The following is a 25,301-nucleotide window of genomic DNA, read 5'->3' as shown; positions in this document are numbered from 1 at the left end:
AAAGAATTTAATATAACTTGATTTTTGAAATTGTAAAACTAAAAAACCTTATTATGTATTAAAATATAGGGAAAATTGCAGCCTTAATCTTTTTAATTTTTGCAAACTTTACGCTAACATTCAATTTGTGTCAATGAATATCTCTAATCTTTCATAAATATGTATTTGGAGTTCAACTGGATAGAAACCATCCATTTGACTATAGTTGACCAAGAAAAGTGGACTTGGACCAATTTTGACCAAATTGAAAGGGGTAAAATGGTAATTTTGCATATTTTCAAATATTGACAATTAAATAATAAAACTAAAAACAAAAAATAAAATAAATCTGCCCCCACCCCACCCCCTTACCTTTATCTTCTCCATTTCTACACCACTGCCTATGGTAATCATATTTTCCTCCACTTTCACTTCAACCTCAAACATCTTCAAAATTACCTTTGAAATCTTTAAAACCCATTCCCAAATTAATCACTTTAAAGGCATTTCCACTCATTTAAAATGAAAGAAACAAAAGAAAAATAAAAATTCTCACCGAAAACGTATATCCAAATTAATTACTGTGAAAATGTTAAATTTGAACTCGACTAGCCCCCGTTTGAGCCCCATTATTCCTCATTACATTAAATTAAATTTTTCTCTCTCCTACTTTTAACCACACAATTTTCAATAAAATAATATTACACGTAAATCAAAATCTTTTCTTTTCTTTTCAACCGCTCATTTTTAAAAAAAAACATTATTCAAAACATTATAATTTCCAAGAAATGGGGCTCAAACGGGGGATATTGGCACAAAGAATTCAGAGTTTGAGAATCAATTTCTTTCGATTTTTATCAATTTTGATTTTCGACTTTTTGATCTCCTCTTGCTGCCACAACTTTATTATTCTGACAAGTGGAAATTATTACAACTGTTTCAAGAAAATCTTGGAACTCTAGCAAAATGGGGGTAACTTTTGGGCTTTGAGTAGAGGTAGGACATGTTGTAGATGTGGGAAAATTACCTTTCTAGGTTCTGTTGCTGGTGAGGTGAAAGGTGTGACGATCCCAAATATGGATAATTGTAATGGGCAAGTTGTGGTGGTGATCCCAGAAGAGGATAATTGTATGTTTGGAAAAGGTGTGGTGGCCGTCTGATGGGCGGTGGTGGCTTTGATTTTTGGTTTGCGTGGGTGGGATGAGGAGGATGAAAAAGGAGAAAAATAGTTTTCTTTTCTTTTATTTTTATTTTGTTCTAGTTATTATGGGTTAAAATGTAAAGTTATCATTTTACCCTTTTTAATTTGTTCGAAATTGGTCTAAGTTCACTTTTTTGGTTAACTAACGGTCAAATAGATGATTTCCGTTCGGTTAGACTCTAAGCGCATATTTATGAAAGGTTAGAGACCTTCATTAGCATAAATTGAAAAGTAACGTAGAATCTGTAAAAATTAAAAAGATTAGGGATTGCTGTTGCAATTTTTCCTTAAGAATATGAAGTTAAAATCTGATTTTTAAATGAAAAAATCAGGGATGTGCGTAATTTCCTCAATTTAAAATCTGATTTTTAAATGAAAAATAATCGTGAAGCCCAATTGAAAGGCTCGCTTATCAAACGATAACCCATGTCTATCTAGAAAAGGGAAAGAGCAGAGAGCCTGGGTTTTCCTTCTCGGTATTCCCACTAAAAATTGGAAATATATTCATCACCCCCGGCACCAATTTATCTTATGTTGCAGTGATTTCTTCTCAGCTTCTTCATCACCTACTTCGAAGGTAGTATCGGATTGCATTAGTGTTAAAACGGGCTTTATACGTTGAAATCGACTCGATTTGTTTGTTGTGAATGATTTAATTTGAACTCAATTCCTCATGATTTATTTTATTTTTCCAGAATTGTTGTTTCTTGGTAATCTTTCTCTAGCAGTAGTGATTTTTCCAATAATATTTCTCTTGAATTTTTGATGCTGTTGTCTATGGTTTTCCATTGGTGAGATACCCAGGACCAAAATCCAGTGGGTGCAGTTACCCCCACTAGAGCCCAGGTGGCCCCGCCCCTGTTTCTGATGATTCCCCTATTCGATGAAGGCCAGAAGATTTAGGGCATTAATGATGTGTATTAATTTTTTATTTTTTTTCTGATTTAAATTTTATTGTTATTTTATTGAACTTGATTCTTGAGAGTTTTTATCTGTTTGTTTCAAGTCGTATGTGAGCTCGATCCTTTACTCAATTAGACTAGGAAGATTTTTTTTCATTTTTCTTTTTTGGTATTAGTTGCAGATCCTGTATTTGTTTGTATCAATTTCTGAAGAAACTATAAGTAGGAGAAAAATGATAGTTTAATGGGCTAAATATTATGGTTTGAGTGATCCTGTAAATTGTTCTTACTTTTGCAATTACTTTTTATTACTTGGCGTTTACTCTATCAGGACATGGTTTTTTGAAGTGCTTTTTGTAAAACTTCTATGTGTGCCTCTAGTTATGGGGTGCAGATATGTTGATAAATATCTGAGTTTCTTGTTTATATATATGAAAGATCACTTTATTTTTGGTGATCAGGTTGGTATTTCTTGGTTCTCGAGGAGCCAGCATCCAAATAGTTTCCTTTGCTCTCTGGTAAATCACTATTGCAATGCGGGGATATGATACAGATGTATGCACATACTGCACGACCAACCTTATATTTTTAGGGTTTTTTAATGCATTGTGCATCCATTGATCTCTACTCTTATATTGCAGGAATATGAAGATTTGGATGAGTATGAAGAGGAAGGTGAGGAGTACAAGGAAGCGGGCGGTGGAGAGGAGTACGAAGAGGAGGAAACCCACCAGCCCACACAGGAGTCATTGGAATATCTTGAACTCAGGCAAAGGTTAAAAGAGGCGTACAGAAAGAAGATGAAGAAGGAATCAGGGACTGCTAATCCTAGTTCCCGCGACCAAAGTAGTGCAGTGCGCAAGGACAAGTGAGTTTCATTTGCTCGTAGTAAATTTCGGAGACTGTTTGTGCTTGTGAGTTTGTCCTTGATACAAAACCAGTACCCTGTGGAATCATTGAAGCGATTAATTATTTATTTTATTATTTTTTTCCTGAGTTTGACGAGATGGTTTGTTACTGATCGTTCCTGTTCCAGTTAATGAAAAGCAGTCTATAGTCTTTGCTGTCTGTGTTATTCGTGACTTTCAGCTTTTGTAACTTTTTTATGAATTTAATGCGATAAATGTGATGCTGTTACTCCCACTGTAATAGGTATTGGTTTAATGATAAGCTGTGGGCACTTTAACATTTTCAGCTGTTTTAAATTGTTTATGATTTCGGTGAAACTCCTGGTTTTTATAACAAATGTTGTTGTTTTCGAACAGTTCTGCAATTTAGGCCTTTTTTGTATTTTGGTTCAAATCAAGGACTGCTACTGACGTATTATATATGTCTATGCTATACATGTAAGTATTGCTCAAAATTGTTGTGTATTAATGATTTGATTATTGATTTGTTGCAGCTATGGTTCGTTCTTTGGGCCTTCGCAGCCAGTTATTGCTCCGAGAGTGATTCAAGAAAGCAAGTCCTTGTTGGAGAACCCAATTTTGGCAGCAAGGATTTCTAAACCCAACCATTCCATGCGGGCCAATAAGAGCTCTGCTTCAGCCAGCATGGCGTCAAAACCTGGAGCTGGCCATCCGCCAAGAGTTACAAATGGGGTAATCATTGTAGTCATTGCTTTATTTTGGGGTGATTTTAAATCTTTCCTGTTTCCTGGTACAAGTATGCAGCGGCTAATACGACCTGCTTCTTCTTTTCCACAAGAAAGGGATTTCTCGTCTTCTTGCCTTCCTTGCCTTCCTATAATGTATGGTTATTTGTTAAATGCAGGCAAAATCAAAAGTTGAAATGCTTAAAAATACAAGGGACTATTCTTTTTTGTTGTCTGATGATACAGAGGTTCCGGCTCCCTCCAAAAATCCTCCACCGAGAAATGCATCTGCCCCGAGTTCAGGTTTGTGTCCGTTCCATTATGATATTTGAATATTTGGTGCAAAAACCCATTGCATACTTTTTCTCTTAAGAAAACTTATACAGCTTTTTGATGCTTTTGAAGAGGCGCGATCTGCTCAATTACCACTTAGGAGAAAGCAGCCAGTGAAAGATAGTGGCAAAAAAGCCTTCAGTAGTCATCCTGAGAGGAAACCAATGCCTGCAGGTGGCCAACCAAGACCTAAAGTTGGGTCTGATAAATTGGCTCCATCCAGCAAGTTGTCAATGGGATTGAAGCAAAAGCTTGGTATGGATAATGGAAGTGGGCCTGGTCGGCCTTCGGGGATGAAAGATGTACCATCTAGAAATCCAGCAGCCACTACGGGGAAGAAGGTTACAGCACCAATTACGAAGAGTTCCATGCCTGGTGAGCATAAACCAACCCCTTCATACTTGCAACCTAAGTTGCATAAATCAACCCCTTCGCACTCGCAATCTTCTGTTCAAAAGAAACCATTGATACAAAGGAAAGAGTCTCAAGAAACTATCAAGGCGAAGGTCATACCTAGACAGCCTATGTCATCCTCTAGACCTCAGGTATGGCTAGCTTTTAATTTGGTAAATGAGTGATTTGTGGTTTGTGATCATGCTAGTTGCTATGATTTCGGATGGAATGCTGTACAATATAACCTGTTCGTCTTCTACAATTTGGCAGGTAAATCCACTACCACCCAAATCCTCAGCTCGTGGTACTTTGACTGATGAACACCCAAAGAGAAAACAAATGAATGATGATGACGATATTCAAGCTATAAGTATGATCAGAAAAATGTTCAGGTAATTATGATTTTATTTCTCGTGCAAATTCTTTTCGTTTCCCTTTGTATCCTTCCTTGATGACTGAAGTATGTTCAGTGCTGCAATTTGTTCCAATTTATACGGTTTGCGTTTGAGCAGTGTCAGACCTTTTACAGGTATAATCCTAAAAAGTATCGAGATGATGATGACGACAGTGACATGGAGGCTAATTTTGACGATATCTTGGCGGAGGAGAGACGCAGGTAAATACATATGTTATTATTGATATTGCATGCTTTTTAACTTTGTTTTGTGTTTATGCTTCTCGTTTTATATTAAATGGGTCGATGGTTAGTCCCTGAAATTTTCATTTCCTGTCTGGGTAATAGGCCACACTCATTAGGCTTGACTCTTGCATTTGGCTTATTAGAGTTGGTATCACCACATGTCGGGGAAATTTAGCCTGTCATATTTATATATTTTATTTCTATCGTCACATCAAAATCACCTTTATTATGTTATTCACTGGAGAACTGCATCAGTCTGTGAACATAATTTCTAGTTGGAAACGAGGACAGCCTAGAAGCAGTTTGCTGTTAGGCATTTTGATGATCCATTTGTTTATGACAAATTTTGCAATAACAAAATGCTTTGGATTTGATAGATTCAGTCGCAGTTCGACTGAATATTTGAATAAACATGTCATGTTGCTTTTGAATTTTGCTTGGATAGCAGTAGCACGTATGAAAATTAGCCCTCATGTTGTTTTGTTGTTAAAACTTTTGTCTCGTCTTGTGGAGGATGCTCACGATTGACGTTTTTTGTAATTCAGTGCACAAATTGCGAGGAAAGAAGATGAAGAACAACTTCGCCTTATAGAAGAAGAGGAAAGGAGAGAGCGGATGCGATTGGCAAAGAGGCAGCGGATGCGATGATAAAAAGAAATGCTTCTATGATAACAGATTTGGCAGTTGAGTTGGCCCAAAGATCTCTAGAAGTTAGAGCAAAAAATGAGGGGAATCCTTCCTTAATATTACGAGGTTCATTCCATATGTTAGTGTATGAGAAATGGGGCTTTGGTTATTTATCAGTATTAGGATAATCTTTTTTCCTGCTTTAGATTACATGATTGATTGTTTTTTGTGCCCTTCATTTTGTCTGGGGTGAAAATGTATAATTTATGTTCCGTTCTAGTGAATGTGTGCTCTTTCGTCAATTTCCTTGCTTCTGGATCCAATCGTTCTTCCCTGTTTTATCTTGTAGTTAGGAATTTGACCATAATGCCTACCCAAGTCCTTTTTTCAGAATTGCATGCTGGGGCATGGTTTTAAGACCCGACCCTACCTGACCCGGATAAAGAGGTGGGTCACTTGGTAATGGGTTTAATTGATAACCTGGCCTTTGAGCTGGCTGGTTAATTCAGACTAGATGAGGCTTATTCAAGTTGAAAATTGGGAGAGGCATTAAAAATCTTGGACCAAGGTCCAAGGAAATATTAAGTTCTTGTTTGATGGCCATTATAAAGAGAAATGTGTAGGAAATGATGTTTCAAAATGTGATTTTTTATGGAGAACGTGGTTAAAAAGTAGGGAATAGTTTTTGTTTATTGTCAAATAGGGGCTAATTGTTATATTCAATGTTTTCTCTTAGGCAGTTAACCAGCGATTGTTCTTTTTCCTGTTTTTTAGTAAAATTTTGTCATTAGTGTTTATTTAGAAAATCGAATAGCTCTTTACCAGTACTGTTGTGAGATATAATTTATAGGTTTGGACTGTATTGAATCTATTGACAGTGAGTTCACCTGTTTTCCGATTGAATCCACTAGTCCCATCTGAATTTTGGAACAGAAGTAAAATATTGTGTATTGTTTAGTGGGCGGGTCGTCATATTTTTGTTATGTTTCCCATTTTTGAGGTTGAGGAAGAGAAGATGGTCATGAAAGGCTTGTTTTGGGCACTGCTAATCAAATTTGAGTAGCATTAGTGGCTTGTTTTTACCTGATGAACTGATTTTTCTGATTTCGAGTTGATTACCGGTTAAATCATTACGTCTGCAAAATGTGATGTTCCACAATTCAGGATCCTAAGTTCATTGAGAGACTACTAAAATCCTGGCGCTACCAGTAGCAGTGATGAAATTCTGATGCTAATGAAGATGTTTACTTTGGTAGGAGTTACGGAGGGGGGACTGGTATTGGGGAGGAGAAATTTGCCCAAAGCAAACCATTGAGGAATCCAGCCACCACTTGTGCTTGATTTGTCCTCTGAGGAATGAAAGGACATAGGCCTTTGGTGTCCCTTCCGGTCAAGAATTGGGGCCTCATCGTATAATATTATAAGAGGCACTGAATATCCATCCTGTAATTGTATAGGCTCTTAACCCTGAAGGGTAGTTTAGTGATTAGGTTTTAGGTTTGCTTCTCATTGGTCACAAGTTCGATTCCCTTCATGATCACTGAGGTGAGTATTTGACTGTAAACTTTAAGGTTTTGTGGGATTAGTTGAGATGCGCGTAAGTTAGTCTGAACATTCATGATCTTAAAAAAAAAATCGTATAGGCTCCCATAGCAATAATATATTTTGGTCTGGGCATTTGCTCATATAATATCAGTGATAAAGAGGGGGAGAATTAATTTCGATTTTTTATTTTTTCCATTGTTAAGATGAGTTTGTTTTAACAAGTATTTGTTCCAACGTGTTACATTGTGGCAAATCATGATCTGGGGTAACGATTTGTTATCAGTATTGAACAAGAGAAGCTGAAAGTTTGGGTGTTGGAGAATTACAAGAAGCATAAATTGGTCAATAGCAAATTATTCTACCCTGGATATTTCGTGCAGATTATCCAAGTTTATCCAAGTTTCGTGCAGGGAAAGGCAATCTATTTTGGTAGTCTGAAACATGGTTGTCGGGAACTGTTCTCATCTGATATTGAATCTAAAAAGGTCAAGTTCGAGACTTCCTTGACTACAACATCTAAGAACCCTATCAAGCTTGCACCATTTTAAAGGAGAGCGTCTTGAAAGTTAATCTACACAGAAGTTCAGAAGAGGTAATGCTTAGAACTTAGCTGTGCAAATTCTGCATAATCATCAAGTACGCACAATTGTTAAATCCTTGATGAATATAATAAACACTAAAGCTATGAAATAAGAAATCAAAAATGCTGGTTTGTCAGGTTTGATTTTACCAGGTTCTGTACAAATACTAACAATGAAATGGGCCTGGCGTGGGACCCTCAGGTAATAAAAAATTGTAACAAAAATGTTGACCCACTTTATTGTGAGATGTCACGTACAAAGCTTGATAGGCTCTGTTCTACTAGTGTAGTATCCTTCATAAGAAATTTATCGAAACAATAAGAATTAGTGAATGTGAAAATCAAATTTGTGCTTAAGTTGGACCGTACTTCAAAGTAGTTTAAATGAGTGCTTTTTTACCATGAGAAATAATTCTCTAAAATTACCCGCACTTGGACAAATTTGTCTTAGCTCTTATGTGATTTTGAATTTTTAGAAGTGATTTTATGAAATATGATTTTTTTTTTGGGAGAATGTAATTAAAAAATAGAAAAATTTATGAATCTACGTGTAAAATTATTTTATTAAAAAAATATGAGGTTAAAAATGAATTTAGATAAAAATAAATTTTAATAAATTGGGACCAAACAGTAATAAATTCTGATTATGATTTTTTAAATATTACTTTTTTTCTTTTTATATTTATTTCCAACCACACGTCCTTATTCTAAAAAAACAAGCACAGTGAACAATATAATACTGGTGATCTGATGGACTTATCTCTGTGTTGTATCCAAAATGTGAAGCCTTTTTAGCATACACGTGACACAGACACAGACACACGCATCATCATCCTCTGCAATTATATGATGCATAATTTGCGACCTCACCTATAGATTGACAATAATAATTACAGGAAAATGGAGATGCTTGTAATTGCTTCGATCCCAAAGGTTCTCCATCTTCCCCAATTCATTTCCATTAACCCTTATTCTGAAAAAACAAGCACGGTGAACAATAGAATACTGGTGATCTGATGGACATATCTCTGTGTTGTATCCAAAATGTGAAGCCTTTTTAGCATACACGTGACACAGACACACACATCATCATCCTCTGCAATTATATGATGCATAATTTGCGACCTCACCTATAGATTGAAATAATAATTACAGGAAAATGGAGATGCTTGTAATTGCTTCGATCCCAAAGGTTCTCCATCTTCCCCAATTCATTTCCATTAACCAAAAACACGATCGACATCGCTCTTTTTGTTGCTTTGGGTACTGCTCTTCATCTGGACTCGAAATTTCAAAATTCTTGTGATAAAAAATCATTGTCAACTTGTTTTGATTCGTCAAAAAAGTGTTGTTCCCGCAACGTTGATTTATTATCTAGAATTCAGTGTAGATTTGCCGTTTGAATTAAATTTATCAATTTCAGGAAGAATGGGGAGAGTAACGACTTATCCACAGGTTCTTTTGAGAGGGAGTAAGCATCTTCTCTCTGTATATAGAGTTTCTGGTTCTGCATTTTATATAGAAAAATCACTAAACAACTAGTGTCTTCTGCAATCTGGCTTGGAAGCCGCGATTACATGGAGGTGCATCAGGTAAGCTTCCTCTCTACTATTTTCCACTTATTACTTCTGTGTTCTGTGGCAAATTCCTCTTTTGTTTCTTCTGTAGAACCAGTTGCAGTCTATCAATAACAAAGAAGAGAAACAGACTGACATTTGGCAACTATTTAGAGAAGCCCAGCAAAGTTAGTAATGGCCTACTTTTTGTGATTCGTTATACTGTGTATTATGCAAAGCTGATTTGTGATGATGTGATTCTAATTCAGATATTCTATACTTGAACAAACAACGCCTAACGGCAATTGAAGAGCTTGACAGAGTGAAGAATGAAAGGCAATCATTAGTTAATAAAATAGAGCAACTGGAGGCAAAAAAGCAGGGCAACACCAGAAGAGGTGACAGTGTTTTGAGTTTATATTACCTTAATAGATTCTGGATATTCTTAGTCTTAGACACGGAATGGCCATATCTGGAGACATTATTTTCATTCCAGTTCTTTATTTGTGAAGCTCCATTGTAGAGCACCTAGAAGTATTATACAAAATCAAAGGAACAAGGGGTGCTCTTATTTTTTTGTAAATGTTTCATATCAAGTTTGTAACTTCCATTAGGTTCCATTAAAGTAATGTGGCTCTTGCATTAAATAACATGAGAAATTAGAAAATAATTACTAACTAATATGAGTTTGGGTAACCTATATTTTGTTAAGATTTTAAAAGTACGTTGGTATTCCATTGAATTTCAAATATTTCAACGAAGCAAAACCATGAGTGTTGGTGACGCAGGATTCAATAGAACAATTATAGGAGAATGGGAAAGGGAAGAGAAGAAGAGAAGAAAAGGGAGAGAATAGAGAGAAATCGGGAGAGAATATTATTGTTTATTCATATTTCAAAGCTTGTTTGAATTACTTCACATTAGTCCCCTTTATATGTTTAATCTAGCTCTAATTGAAGCAGAAAAATACTATAAAATCAAATCATACTAATGTTTCTTAAAATAAGTTTTAAAATTGGAAAATAAATTAAATACTATTTCTTACAATTTTGCATATTCTATCATACAAATTCCTATAGCACTTCTTGATTTCGTTTCATCTGTTTTAGTCCTAGCATTACATGCTCATCAATTCTTTTATGCAAATAAGTCTAATGGCTACAATGATTGCATTCTCAATATGACCAGACAAGCTCGCAATAAGCTCCGAGTTGCTGCTTAAGATAGACTCGATGGTTCTCACTGGCATAATTGGTGGTAGGGAGGCATCTGATTTTAGAAAGTTAATAATGGATTCAAGAGGTGGTGTAACTGATGACCTCTATGACACCATTTACAAAAAAGATGCTGAACTTCTGGCAAAGCTGCGCCATTTCTCTGTAAAAGGCAAAAAGTAATGTTTTCCATGCTTATTGTAACTACTTTCTAGTGTAATGTTCAATTATAAATATTAATCTTGTAAAACATTGACTTAAATTTAATAACAAATTCCATATTTTCAATATTTGATTATGGCTTGCTATAGCCTCCTTTTTTCTGAACTCTAATGGACTATAAACAAAAAGAAAAATTGCCAAAGGAAAAGTCTTTTAATCTGTCTTTTTCTGCAGAATATAAGTCGAGAAGTGTCTTCTTGGAAGGTAATATGCCATATAGAAGTTTTTTGTAAATATATGGATATTGCTAGGACCAAGACTTTTCAGTGCACTTGATGAAGTATTGCCTTAGTGACCCTAAAATCATTGATATATCAAATTACATATTTTGAATTGTAACAATATTGCAGAAATGTCGTAATCCTATGTGTAAGGTTTTAGAGATGCTATACTTCAACCAACCCTTATCGTTCCCTTTTTTTCTGCGTTTTTAGATGTAGGCTTCTCTTTCCAGCTGTTTTGCTTCAATGCCCAGAAGATGTATCTTGATCTACTCGTAGTTGCTTTACTCTTTCCATATCACTAAACTTAAAATTCTGTTGCCCTATTTTCAATTCAGGAAGGGCTTTCACATAGTCCACATCTGTACTGAAATGGAACCAGTGGTCTCTGTTGGAATTTTGGCATCATATGTGACAGGCATATCTCTTGCCCTGCAGAGGAAGGGAAATCTTGTTGAGGTTATTTTGCCCAAGTAATCATGAACTATACGATGTTGCAATTGCAAATTATTTTTTGTACAAATGTTGTGGTAGTATTTTCTTACAAATGTTGTGGTGATGGGTGCATGAAACTATTTTTTGTACAAATGTTGCAAATTATTTTTTGTACAAATGTTGTAGTAGTATTTTCTTTTTTATCGGTCACCTGTCTTGTACAGTTCTCAGGTTCCCTTTCCCTTTCTCGTGTCTGTTTGCAAATACACCAAGGCTTAGATTGCTCAATTACTTAACTTTCTTGATTATATTGCTGACCGTGGTAGGAAGTCTGAAGATGATACCATTGGTAGTGTAAGAGTCTATTGGACTGGTCATATAAATATGAGTAGATTTAACTAACAACTTCTATGCCCTAAAGACTCTTGTTTTCTCTAATATGCAATCATCCTATAAAATCCTTCATCACGGATATGTTTGGAAGAGAATACAAATTGGTGGAATGACTGTTGATTGAAAAAGTTACAATCACCCAAGATACTGGTATTGTCTAATACACATCCTTGAAGGTTAAATCATTAGAAGGAATTTTTCTCAAACAAAATAACTACGTTTGATTTATTTGTTGCTTCATGAATATGAATAGTATGAGAAATTCATGTGACCAAGAGCTGAGAGCCGAAAGACAAATTGTTAAAATCGATCAATTCAAAGATGAAACCAAATATGATGGTTTTGATGCATTGAACAATAGATTCAAAACAATGCATTGTTTTCTACTATATACACAAGAATATCTTACTCAGAAACAAATAAAATCAGAATTAAAGTCATTGAAATTGTAATGATGCATCAGGAGCAGGAATCTCTAATAATAGATAACTATTGGTGCACGTAAGCATATAACACCCGAATATAGGGCTGTGAACGTAGTGATCTATAAACAATCAACATTCATTTGTGTTCTATTTAACAGGGTTGCTTGTGTTTGTGATTGTGACCTGCTTAAAATGTTCACTCGTAAGGAAGCATTACGTTTACATTTTAGTTTCAATTTACATTTTTTATGTTAAAAGTCATAATTATAGATGTGAGCAGCCTACTTTGTAATATGCGCCCTTTCGTTGGATTTCTCTTTATTTGGCAAAAGAAATGGTGATATGTGACTTCACGGTATCTACAAATAAATATTTACGGCATTGAGTAATGCTGTTCAGCCCCACTTGTGTTTAGCACCTGTCTAAGTGGCAACTAGATGGCATTCATTTAAATGCAAAGTTAAATGATCAATTTAATTGGACATATCAAGTGTGGCCACCTAAATTGGTGTTCTAGCATCATTGGTGCTAGATAACATTATTATTGTTATGGTATTTGGTTATATTACATGAATTGGAAAATGCATAGCTTATCATTAAAATTTTCAGTTTTTATATTGTTATGCAAGTTCCAGTCCATTTTACTTTCTAAACCATTCAATGACTGAATTAACCTTACATGTATTTATTCTTATGGTCTATTAACTATATTCCAGGTATGCAGAATTAAACCTAGATGAAGTTCAAGGGTTCCGAGAAGTCGAAGCACAACTTTACTCATACTTTAATGGTCAATTGCATGAAAATAAGGTCTGGACTGGGTGAGTCAGCATAGTATTCTAAATTGTTTAATTGCAGTGGCTTTATTTCTTTATTGTTAGATTATATTTGTTCTTTTGAATAATATGATAGATGTTTACTTCTTCTGCAGTGCTTCTCTCGGTTTGTATATCTAAACTAAATTGGTTTTCTTGCTTGGTACACAGGGTTGTCCATGGAATTGGAGTTACTTTTATACAACCTGTGTATTATTCATCATTTTTCAGCCAAGAGAGAGTGTATGGTTACTCAAATGACTTCGAAAGGTGTGTAATATTCTTTTCCAAATTCTTCTTCGATATTACTTGGTTGAGTCCATCTTACATACTTTTAGGAAATAGTTGCAAATATCTCATATTATCCTTGATGCCTGTTATGTGGTTTACAGTTCAATATGGTAATATATATTGGATATAAAATGTGATTAAAGTGTTCGACAATGCAGTGTTAAAATTTTTGCCTCACACTATAAAATTTCCCAAACTAAACTTCCAGGGAATTATTGCTTGATTTTACTTTTTGCCGCACTAACAAAGGAATTCTGCATGTAAGCCTTTTAGCATGGTTGATTTTGTTGTATGCAACCCAAGGTTGGACTACAACTTTTCCTTTTGGATTTAGTTGACCTAATTTTGACAATTCTTTTGCCCACTCCTGAACCATAAACCTATGAAGTTGATAATTGTGGACTCTGGTGCCAGTTCCAATATCAGTACTTGTGAGAATCATTGACTGACCCAACAAGCAGGATGAAGCCATGATTTTAGAATTGTCTTTTTCTGGGTGGGGGGTTGTGAATGTGGAGGGCAGAACGCCACAACTTCTGTTAGTAGTGAATTGTAAATATTATTTTAAGAAAAAGAAATGTTCAACCACTGAAGGTTGAAAATGGTATCATACAGGTCAAGTGAGAAATCACAGAACACGAATCATTTATACCAAAATATGGAACATGTGTTATTGTTTTAGTTCTATGGAAACTAGTTTGAGAGGAAAAAGACTTTTTTTCTACGGGTTTAATCGTAACATGGTTGTTTAATATTGAAGAAACATATCCCGAATAAAAACAAATGATGGACGTCGTAATAGAAAACAAGAATATATCAGATACTTACAATCATACTCAGTTACAAACTATCACTTAAATAAATTATTTAATACTCAGTTCACTTTTACCTTCAGTTCTGGTGCTAAATGATACTCTTGTTTGAAGAAAAATGGTCAAAATGGAAGCCTCAAAAAACCAGAATAAATACAATTAAGCATATAATTATTAGCTTAAATGGCAAGAGAAAAGGTTTAAGAACTCTATAGCACGGACACTTCAATTAGGGTAGCGTGTTCATATCTGACACGTGTTGGATACTGACACTTTTCGGACACTCTGCCGTAGTCATTTTATTTTCTTTATAAGAAATGTTATACATTTTTAACTTAAAATTATTATTAAATAACAAATAGGTACTCATTTAAAAATTTTCAACAAGAATAATTAATAACAAGTATAAAACTAAATTATACTATATAAATGAAGAATTTTAAAAGTTTTAATAGTGTCGACAATGTGTCGTACCAGTACTTTTTTAAAAAAATGCGTGTCGGCGTGTCCAACACGACATGTGTCCATGTCGGTGCTTCAGAGTCTGAGAGGGAAATACTAAATGAGCAGAAAAGGGGGAATCTTTGCAAGTAGGAATTAGGGAGTGTGCGAGGGTTTAGAGAAGATGTAATAATATCTCGACAGGCATAATACTAAAAACATTTCTCTAGATTGGATGGTCGTTAATGCTCTTCTTAGATAGAGGATGGGAGTAAATAACCTGAGAGAGTTTCCTACCTGTAGGGTGGGTGGAATGTCAATTACAGTGGATGCTGTTACAATCCATGTATGTAACTGGGCTCTGTCTGCCTCTTCCGGTTGCAGGTTTTTTGGTTTGTGGATTCATTACTTGTGCTTTTTTGTCGTTTAGAACTATATGCATGCTACTGTTTTTCTTTTTGACCGCTGGAATATATTTGTAATACGTCATTTAATGTTGATGTGTCAGATTCACCTATTTCTCGCGTGCTTCACTGGACTATATAGTTAAATCAGGAAAACAACCTGATGTTCTTCATATACACAATTGGCAAACATCTATTATTGGGCCTCTCTTCTGGGATGTTTTTGTCAATCAGGTGCGATGTTTAACTGTTCTGGCTCTTTTAACACTATACATTGGACAATAGGGGGCTTTCTGATTGACGATATGTTAAGCTACTTTTCTTTTCCCACAAGTAAAACTTTATTGTGGAAATTGTTAGCTATGTCATTTTGTTAGCTATTTCCTAAGGACCATTACCTTGGAGCAGATTTTGAATGTAGTTCTACTCAATCATGGGCTTTTAATCTCCCAGTTTTAGTATAAAGCTGGAAATTTCTCTTACAGAATCAGTGGGATTTTATTTATACAATTCCATTCCTGGGGGTTCTTTACTAGTCTAAAGCTTTGTCTTTGATTATAACAGTTTATTACAAAAGTTGGCTTTTGCATTTGACTTGATAATTTGTTTTAATTTGCAGGGACTTGAAGGCACTAGGATATTATTGACCTGCCAGGGCTTTGATTCCCAGGTAAGCATCGTATTTTATCGTTGTTCTTTGGGATCACAATCTTAAGTTTTTTGCAAGTTTTTCCCTCTATGTGTGTTTGTGTGAATAAATACACATATTAGACGCATATTGTCATCTCACCAAGGCTTTTAATTCTGTTAGTGTCTTGAGCAACCTGAAAAGCTAGCATTATGTGGACTTGACCCTTCAAGACTATACCGTCTCGATCGCCTGCAAGATAACAAGAAAGCTCACCTTGTCAACATTTTAAAGGTATATCTTTCTTCCTTACCTTAAGATGAAGTCCTTAATTATATGCATTTCCATTAAGGCAGGTGTTTATAGCAGACATTGAATACTATGCATTTTTTCACTTTTGGGAAGAAGCTATTTAATATACTTTCCCATGACTTTTTTGTGATTACATAGAATTATGATACATTGTTGATTCTGTTGTTGGAATATATTAAAAATTTTTAAAAACATAGTCCTATAGATAACTCTCTTATCTGTTATCCAATAATAACTTAAATTATACCCCAATTGATCGTGACATATGTTCATTTGTACTTTGTGTCTTAGCTTCAATCCCATGTATTTGGGAGCATTGTCATGGAGGCATGTTAAACAGGTACTGGTAAAGCATATTTGACTTGAGTAAGCGAAAAACTCCAATCTAAAATTTTCTCGTGGTTCTAGTTTAAATTTAAAATTTTAATTAGAAGTAGCACTGTTCATTGAATATGATGTAGTAAATCACGTATATAGTACATCTTAACCAAGGCAAACAAGTAGTGTGTTTCAGAAAGTGTGTGGCAATTGAAATTTTGTTCAATTATTATAATTTTGTCGATACATGTAATGCCTGCACATATTAACATATACAAATCAAGCATTACTAACTATTGAATCTAATTTTAGATTCCCTTCTTACTTTGAGCATTTTATTTAATTTATTTCCCGCACCACATCATAACCAATTAAGCTAGTGCTTTTTTTCATGGTTCCTTTTTCCATCTTTTGTCTCTTTCATCTTCTATCAATTTTCAGGGCGGAGTTGTATTCTCCAATAAAGTCATAATAATGACATCCATACAATCGAAAGACCAGATTATTAGTGGATTGGGTCATGGCTTGCAACCCACCTTAACTATCCACAAGTATGTTTGCTTCTTATGGAATTTCTGAAAATTGGATTGTTAAGTCAACCTATCATCTTATTAGTCTTCCTGCCTCTCTCTCTGTCTGTTCATGAACTCCTTCCAGTGATGGAATAAACTTAATGCAATGACATAAAAGCTACTTAGGGTCCGTTTGACGTGGCTTTTGCTTTTTGCTACTGCTTCTTGTGGAAGAGTTTTTGGAAGAAGTTACCTCAATTTTTGTTTAGAAATAATTTTTCGAAGAGCTTCCTATTTCGGATTTGTTTTTAGAGGAAACCACATTGGACTAACCTCTTTTAACAGCTCTTCTAACTATCAGAAGCACTTTTATAAAATTAGCCAGACAAGTTCAAAACTAGCTTTTGGGTGTCAAAAGCTCCTTTTGGCTTTTCAGAAGCGATGCCAAAGGGGACCTTAACCATTTAACTTTTGATTCTTTTACACTTTCTTGTGTAAATCCTATTTGGAAATGACAATGCCTTATCCTATAGGACTCTTGTTTGAGCTTTGGTGCAGGGAAAAATTGCTGATTGCTCCTCGTGGATTTGATAAATCAATCTGGGATCCTTCCCTTGACAAATTTCTTCCACAAAAAAAAGAAGTTACCTCAATTTTTGTTTAGAAATAATTTTTCGAAGAGCTTCCTATTTCGGATTTGTTTTTAGAGGAAACCACATTGGACTAACCTCTTTTAACAGCTCTTCTAACTATCAGAAGCACTTTTATACAAGTTCAAAACTAGCTTTTGGGTGTCAAAAGCTCCTTTTGGCTTTTCAGAAGCGATGCCAAAGGGGACCTTAACCATTTAACTTTTGATTCTTTTCCACTTTCTTGTGTAAATCCTATTTGGAAATGACAATGCCTTATCCTATAGGACTCTTGTTTGAGCTTTGATGCAGGGAAAAATTGCTGATTGCTCCTCGTGGATTTGATAAATCAATCTGGGATCCTTCCCTTGACAAATTTCTTCCACAAAACTATAGTGCAGATAATGTGAACGGGAAATCTGTGTGCAAGGTCTCATTGCAGCGGCACCTGGATTTACCACAACAGGCATCCAAAATTCTCGTGAGTGTTCAGCCTAGGTAGCTTATTATGGAGTAACTGCAAGAGTGTTATTGACAGCCAGAATGCAAAAGTGTTGCAATTTGATATTCAGGTTACGAGAGCCATCTGTTTGAAAAATTTTGAGTTATGAGAGAATCAATATAATTATTAAAGTAATAAATGTAGTTCAAAGTTAGAAGTATGTATTATAGTAGAATGATTATAATACTTATTTGTTAGATGGTTCGTGGCCATTTTCCAATCTATACAAACATGTGGTGCAATCAAGATTTCCGATGTGGACGGTGCACAAATTCTGTACAAAATGATTTTCTGGGAAATTTGTTTTGCATGAGCTTATATCCCCTTGTGTATACAAATTTGGTGACTTGATTTTGTAGATAAAGAAATTATGCTTTTCGACCACTCCCCTTGGCAGGAAACAAAGGAGAAGGCCAAAAAAAAGGAAAGAAAAGAAGAAAGAACTTCTGTCATATCGATCCTTTTCTTGTGTTCACTTGGGAGTTCAGCTGTGATATCTATCTAATGTCTAATAGGTCAACTTAGGGTTTAGTGTTCAAATATGCTGGCTTTGTGGTTAAGTGCATGGAACTGAGCAGTTTGGGATATTTATCAATATCTAACAAGCCACCATATGATCAGGTTAAGTTTAGAGTTAATTTGCCAGCTTTAGAAGCATGCCTAACATTCTCGAGTTAGTTGGCACGGTATCTCATTCGAAGGCATATTGTTATAACTATTTCTTTAGCAATATGCTCAAAAGTTTTTGCAGATTTGATGCAATTTCCCCAGGCCAAACAGGGAAAATAGCCAAATATGCGAACAGTGAACCTAAAGAGAAAATTTGTCTTATTCTGTCTTTTCTTCCATAAACTAACCGCCTGTCAGTCCACAACTTGTGCAGTGTTCCATTAATCTCAGCTTGACCTATTTCAGTTCCAGATTTGTTTTAGGTTACCTGACTACATATTACCCCTATTCAGCATAATTCAACAATATTATATTTCCAGGTTGGATGCATATACTCAGACATTTCAGAATTTGACCTGGAGAACTTAAAGATGCTTGTGTGGATGGCTTCTAAAAAGGGCGTTCAGGTTTTCACTCACATATTGGAAAATTCTTCTTTATTTTTTTCTTCTCTCTCTCTCTCTCTCTCTTTTTTTTTTTTTGAAAGAAACAATGATTTATCAATAAATCTGCTGATAAACAGAATGATAACCGAAGTGAGTTTAATTTAATACTTGTACCAGGACATATGCTCCTCGTTTCATTAACTATAATTATTCAAGTCAAAAGCATTAACTAACTAGTAAACCAGTGAGTTTTTATTCTTTTCTTATCTTTTGTATATAGCAGTTTACATATCTGATTTATTTGTGGGATCTCTGCAGTTTATCTTTATGGGATTTAGCCAATCTGCAGGCATAAGCACAGCCTTGGAATTTTTTAAGGAAGAAATGAAGGTATTTTACCTGCATTTTCTGCTTTCAGCTAATTGTTTTTCTAGGGAGCCTTTTATTGGCCTCGATGAGTGAGTTATATAAATGCATCTTAAGTCCTTCGCTATTTTGTGAACTGAAAATGATTGCTGTAGTGCCGTGTAGACCATTTTCATGTATTCCACTCCATGCTCTCAAGTTCTAAACATATTCTTCTCATAACAGGCTCTTACAGAAAACTATGAGTAAGCTCACCTTTGTTAAACCAATCAACAATTATTACCACTGAAGATGGAACCTTGCTGATGTGTGTTAAGTACAAACTACAAGTAGCTTGTTGGCGGCGTCTTCACATTTCTTATTTTATTTGCTCTTTTCTCATGGGCAACTGTGGTTTGATTTTTAATAGTCTCTGTCAGATCACCTGGATCAACTCTTGGATAGCATAAATAATTTGAAAGCAAAAAAAAAAAAAAAAGAAAAAAAAAAGCATCCTGTTTTTGTCCATACATCTTGTGTGTGTATTTACATAAAATGATTTTGTTGAACTTCACTTCCACCAGAGTGTCATTACATGATTATTCTCCAAAGAGCCGTCATACTTGGAATCACGAAACCATTGTCCATGTTATTAATTGGTAGAGTCAACTTCCCTCTACCAGCAGTATTACCACCTATGCAGACCTCCCTCAATTCCTTTGAGGTTCAATGTTACTTCCCAAGCAAGATAATTAACGTGCTAACTTCCTCCTTCAGATAAACCTGAAACCGTCATTGAGGATATCTTCCTTTGGGTCAAAGTTAAAAATGTCACTTCAAATATTTTTTTAGAAAATTTGATCACTTAGAAGAGAGAAACAAAAGAAAGATAAAACAAATAACAGGAATAATCATCATGTTAACTATTGAGGTTTTGACCTTTCTGAATGAAGATTCTTCTCTTATCTTCAATAGAGGACATCTTTACCTCTGTAAAATAAATATGGTTCAATGGGAGCAAGAAACGTTTCTGCCTGAAATTGACAAGAACATTTCCTGATTTATAGAGAAAAAATCTTGTTTGCGTATCTTAGAAGAACCTATAGTTGTAGGTTTCTTCAACAAGCAGCACATAAAATAGGTTCTTGCCGGTACTATTTACATCATTCTAGAGTATATCCTGATCCCTGATATATAGAAGTTACTGCTTTTACTCTGATGCATTCCTGGATCAAAAATATGGAGCAAAATGTAAGTTCTTTCTGCAATTGTAATCATTGTATATAAATTTCCGTTTACTTCATTATGATAAGAAAACAGAGAAAGAAAGCCTTAGTAAATCTCCCTTAGCTGTTACAGTCCCAAATCCTTTGGAAACGTTAATATACCCTTGATCCAATAGTTAGTAACATTATATCAGAAATCTAAATGGGTTATGCCTTGTGCTTCTTGAATCTAGATTGATCTATCTCCAGCTGCTTAAACCAAGTGGTTGGCTTAAAATAAATGGCAGTGTCGTTTGTGATTTGGGTACTGTCTCATTGTAAAGCATCACTTTGCATCACGTTGTTTTAAAACTCCACGGGTATGCTGGTCCTGTGAACAAGTGATTGAGAAGCAACTGTTTCCATAGTTAGCACTGAAAATTTTCTGTCACACCTGGTTACAGTTTGGAGGCCTTCAAATATTATGGTCTTATTTACACTGGACCAATGATTGGCGCACACATTTTTTAATCTGATTTAAAAACTAAACTTGCTCCAGGTATTTCTCTCACAATTGTTTGAAACTAATACTGTTCAATTCTTTCACGCTACAGGACGGAAATGTGAGATTCATAGACAACTACGACGATGAATTATCGCATTTAATATTTGCAGGGTCTGACATTCTGTTGTGCCCGTCTTTCGATAATCTTCAGCTTCAAGTGCCGGTACGTGTTGCAAATTTTAGTTACTATACGGAGAACAAAATGACTTTACTCTTTAGCAGCAATAACATGTACTCAGAAAGAAATTACTTTCCAATGCAAATTTCTGGCCATTACTTTGACAGTGCTGTAGACAATCCTTAACTTACAAACAAGATTATGTAACTTTATGTTAAAGGTGTGTATTTTGAATGCTAGCATGTTAAGGACGGCTACCAATAGACTCTTTGGTGTGGAAGCATTAGGAAATTCTTGTAATAAGAATTATTTAATAAATAAAACATTATTTGAACAATCATGTCTTGTATATGTTGAATAATAATTGATCGTTGTTGAAAAGCGTACAATGCATCTATATTGATAGGCAAAATTATTCCTTACTTCTACTACTACTAGGAAACTAATATAAATGAACAAAACTAAATCCTAATCTAAAAAAAATTAGAAATCCTATTATAAACAAGAAATTAGAATAAAAGATAAACCTATTACAATTGGACATCATATTATGACTTTTATCCTATTTATAATAGGATTGTCCCACATCAATCTCTCCCATTTGAAAAAAAATTCGTCCTCAATTTTGTTGAAGAAAAGAATCCTAGATAATTCGTATGTTTTCGAACTTGGTTGGGACTCGAGGAAATTCTCTAGCCTCATGTTGCCGTGTTCTATGCTCGTTGAAACAACTAACATTCATAGCAGTTAAAGTCTGCAAATTCTTGTCGGCTTGTTTCTCAGTCAACTGCGATTCCTTTCAAAACTCAACGTAGGTAGAATCTGCACGATGTTGTGAAGGATTTCGTCGATCCCCTTGATTCGTTGTTCAAGTTTGTTGAGCCTCCATTCGTCGTAGATGGTTTGACTGCCACCAGTACCTTTGTCAGCTATCGAATTAAGGTGAATTCCTTGTTCTGATACCAATTTTGGTGTTGAAGTATTATGAAATTCTTGTAATAAGAATTATTTAATAAATTAACACAATAATAATTTATTGTTGTTGAAAAGCGTACAATGCATCTATATTTTTGTAGACAAAATTATTCCCTACTACTACTACTAGTAGGAAACTAATATAAGGGAACTAAAATAAATTCTAATCTAAAAGAAATTAGAAATCCTATTCTAAACAAGAAATAAGAATAAAAAGATAAACCTATTACAATTAGACATCTTATTATAATTATCTAACTTTTATCCTAGTTACAATAGGATTGTCCTACATCACTCTTGTATGGCCAAAGAATCCCTCACTACCCATCCCCCGAAAAGATGGTGGGAAAAGATATATGCAAGCTACTTTGAGACTCGTTTCATTTATTTGTTTTTCTGGGGATAGGTGGTCAGTCAGGTTGGTTTTTTTCCTTCCAATCCACTAAAAGAGAAATATTTTTAGATGAACACGTAGCAATGTAGTACAAATATTATGGAAAATTCTTGAATTGTCTACCAGTTAATGTGTTTGTGAGTCCAAGATCAGTCAGTAAGCAGAAAATGGGAGTTCAATCCCCATATGAATGACCACAGGGTGGGTGTTTGCTGTAGAAAGTTTTATACAATTTAGTCAAATATCACCGGAGCTGTATTGTACCAACAGCCTTGTTAAAGCATTCTTGGTTATCATCAGTAACTCATGATCAGGAAAGGTCTCTCCCTCTGAATATGCAAGCATGCTCTCTTTCTGCTATCATCTTATTATAAAACTGGGGGACCTTGGACAACTTCCTAATATGTGGTGAACAGATGTTGAGATCTCTGCATTTTATCTCTGAACTTGATATGTTTTGTACCCCTTTCTTTCCTACCCTGAACTTTGCTGTTCTCTACCTGTCTCACTGGGGGTATGTGCTAGTGGTTGTCCCTCTATGCGAATGTATAATTGAATGGACATATGATGAGCTCATTTAACTTCGTCCTACAAGGGCTGAGTGGTTGCAGTCTTGAAGTATATAAAGTACACAAAGGTTTATCTCATGCACGTAACTAAACACTTACACTGGCTCTTGCACCACCTATTTAGCTCTCATTGAAGTCATTTTCCAAAGGTTTAAATAATCACCTGAGCACATTTAATATCTATCTGTTCATCTTTTGTTTGTGTTTATGCCTGCTATATTATAGTCCTCTTTCAGAGGATGGAGGTGGGCGTGGAAGCCAGCTACGATGTCTGCTATAATCATTTTTTGCGTTTAGTCAATGGTTATGCATGATACGTAACCGCAAATGTACCATCTGGCCGATATTGTCGACGTGTAGTCTTGCTGCCATGCTTCTCTATGAACGTCCATTCAAAAAATGATGAATTTGTTTGTGCATTGTAGAATATTCTCCACTTCACACGTTTCTTTATTTTCAATATGTAGCTCAAGGCCCTGAAATATGGAGCAGCTCCCATTGCAGTACGTCCTGCTGACAGCAGATTCAGGTTAGTTAATGTGTTATATAGCAAATTGGCGAAAATTAATGTAGTTTTCCTTTAGTGTGTAGAGAATGAATAAAATCCACGGTTTTATGTACAACTATAGTCCTAACAGGCACTTTGGGGATCATGATATGGAGGGCACTGAATTCTCACTGTTCATCAATAAAACATTTGCGCAACTGTCATTGAGCCAAGCAGTCGAGGAAATTGTATGTATTTCTTCCACAAAGTTTACATCCATCCTCTTCTATCGTTTGAGGGAGAAAAATCTCTTGATGAGCTTTTGACTACTAGCTTTTATATTTACGCGGGTTTGAATATCTCTGCGTCTGCAGACGAAAAATCCATCAGAATGGAACCGAAGGATGACAGATGCAATGATGAAGGATTTTTCGTGGGACGCAGAATGCTCTGATATACATATTCGTGCCTATTCATCAATAAAAGAACTGTAGAGAAGTTTACAAAGAAAATGCTGGTAGGTTTTTCCGGAGACTCAGTAGGGGCGCTGCTGAATTTAATGTAAGGGATTTTCAGCCTGGTGCTGGTCATAAAAGTTACCAAGGAGGGTGTATCCAATTGAAACTTTTGAAAATTTTGATGGACTTTTTTAAGTGATAATTTATGTGAATTTCATGGATTTTTTATAGATTTGTTTGGAATTAGTGGAAGTCTTTCGTAGACTTCTACGAACTTTTATTTAAAAAAATTTTATAGGCTTTTTTAAAATTGAAATACTTTTGAAAGCTTTCATTTGAAATAGAATTCACTTGGATATAATACAGTGGTGTGAAATTCTCACTTATGAGGTGTTGATTTCCACAATTTTCCTTTCCCTCCTTTCTATATAATAAAAAAATTAAATTAAAGAATAAAAATTCAAGTACTTAATTAAATAAATAATAATCAAAATTATGTGTATATATGATAAACAATAAATTTAATATTCAATATTATTAATATAACGTGCTTTTAAAAATAAATGAAAATCAATATATTTAAATTTAATTATAAAATTTTCATATAAAATTTTATAATTTAATAAAAAAAATAGATATTTTTTAAAAAAAAAAAATGAATGAAAAAGGAGGGAAAATAAATTACAAGAATCCAATTTAATTTTTCATGAAAAATAGATATAAACAATAAAAGAGAGAAAGATAAATGAAGAAGAAAAAAATGAAAGAAAGATTGAAAAAAAAATTAAAGTCTTCCAAAATCTCATGATTAATGAGAGATAAAATTTTATATGAGTACTTTCTACTTAGAAGTTAGTACTCCAGAGATTTCTAAAAAAAAACTCTAGAAATCATTAATATTTGAATACCCAAGATTTATATAGACTTTTAACAAGTTTTAATTGAATATATCGTAATTTTTAGAGACTTTTTAAAAATTTATAAAAGTCTCAATTGTATATATCGTGATTTTTAGAGATTTCTTAAAAGTTAATTAAATACATCAATACTTTTAGAGAGTCTCAATTGTATACACCCCCTTAAGGATATGTTTGATTGCATGCATGTTAGGAAATTCAATTGTTTAGAATTTATTTGCATGAAAATTGTCAATTAATTGTGTTTGATTGATTTAATTTTTAACATAGAAAATATTATACTTGTCTG

General features: G+C 34.5%; 2 protein-coding genes across 4 annotated transcripts; both read left to right on the top strand.

Moving 5' to 3' along the window:
- The first annotated feature begins 1,574 nt into the window (after positions 1 to 1,574).
- On the top strand, positions 1,575 to 5,971 carry LOC111409004 (protein SPT2 homolog). Of its 2 annotated transcripts, none has more exons than XM_023038887.1 (9): positions 1,575 to 1,757; positions 2,544 to 2,637; positions 2,724 to 2,950; positions 3,485 to 3,683; positions 3,856 to 3,979; positions 4,082 to 4,554; positions 4,673 to 4,794; positions 4,932 to 5,018; positions 5,588 to 5,971. In XM_023038887.1, the coding sequence occupies exons 2-9, from the start codon at positions 2,617 to 2,619 to the stop codon at positions 5,688 to 5,690; spliced, it is 1,356 nt and encodes a 451-aa protein (XP_022894655.1). In that variant the 5' UTR covers positions 1,575 to 1,757; positions 2,544 to 2,616; the 3' UTR covers positions 5,691 to 5,971. The 2 variants fall into 2 exon arrangements, with proteins under 2 accessions (XP_022894655.1, XP_022894656.1); XM_023038888.1 differs by having other exon boundaries at positions 1,577 to 1,757; positions 2,544 to 2,600.
- A 2,934-nt stretch (positions 5,972 to 8,905) lies between these two features.
- LOC111409002 (probable starch synthase 4, chloroplastic/amyloplastic) lies at positions 8,906 to 24,325 on the top strand. Of its 2 annotated transcripts, XM_023038886.1 has the most exons (20): positions 8,906 to 9,057; positions 9,218 to 9,265; positions 9,362 to 9,386; positions 9,463 to 9,538; positions 9,620 to 9,748; positions 10,539 to 10,743; positions 11,346 to 11,480; positions 12,977 to 13,081; positions 13,247 to 13,345; positions 15,128 to 15,257; positions 15,643 to 15,693; positions 15,835 to 15,945; positions 16,723 to 16,832; positions 17,735 to 17,903; positions 18,914 to 19,000; positions 19,298 to 19,369; positions 21,144 to 21,257; positions 23,618 to 23,679; positions 23,789 to 23,885; positions 24,012 to 24,325. In XM_023038886.1, exons 1-20 carry the CDS (start codon positions 8,954 to 8,956, stop codon positions 24,129 to 24,131), a joined length of 2,049 nt encoding a protein of 682 aa, XP_022894654.1. In that variant the 5' UTR covers positions 8,906 to 8,953; the 3' UTR covers positions 24,132 to 24,325. The 2 variants fall into 2 exon arrangements, with proteins under 2 accessions (XP_022894654.1, XP_022894653.1); XM_023038885.1 differs by lacking the exons at positions 16,723 to 16,832; positions 17,735 to 17,903 and having other exon boundaries at positions 23,780 to 23,885.
- The last annotated feature ends 976 nt before the right edge of the window (positions 24,326 to 25,301 follow it).

Source organism: Olea europaea, chromosome 14, assembly GCF_002742605.1.
Source record: "Olea europaea var. sylvestris chromosome 14, O_europaea_v1, whole genome shotgun sequence".
Lineage (NCBI taxonomy): Eukaryota > Viridiplantae > Streptophyta > Magnoliopsida > Lamiales > Oleaceae > Olea > Olea europaea.
The sequence above is the reverse complement of the archived record's forward strand: the minus strand, read 5'-3'. Positions and strand labels throughout refer to the sequence as shown.

What these genes read in the sequence shown, in the direction of transcription:
- LOC111409004 (XM_023038887.1), top strand. Translation starts at nt 2,617, where the DNA reads ATGCGGGGATATGATACAGAT. An exon ending in CGCCAAGAGTTACAAATGGG is followed by an intron (nt 3,684 to 3,855) that starts GTAATCATTGTA and finishes TGTTAAATGCAG; the next exon opens with GCAAAATCAAAAGTTGAAAT. An exon ending in TTGGCGGAGGAGAGACGCAG is followed by an intron (nt 5,019 to 5,587) that starts GTAAATACATAT and finishes TTTGTAATTCAG; the next exon opens with TGCACAAATTGCGAGGAAAG.
- LOC111409002 (XM_023038886.1), top strand. Translation starts at nt 8,954, where the DNA reads ATGGAGATGCTTGTAATTGCTTCGATCCCAAAGGTTCTCCATCTTCCC. An exon ending in CGCTCTTTTTGTTGCTTTGG is followed by an intron (nt 9,058 to 9,217) that starts GTACTGCTCTTC and finishes TATCAATTTCAG; the next exon opens with GAAGAATGGGGAGAGTAACG. An exon ending in TTCTCTGTAAAAGGCAAAAA is followed by an intron (nt 10,744 to 11,345) that starts GTAATGTTTTCC and finishes TTTTCAATTCAG; the next exon opens with GAAGGGCTTTCACATAGTCC.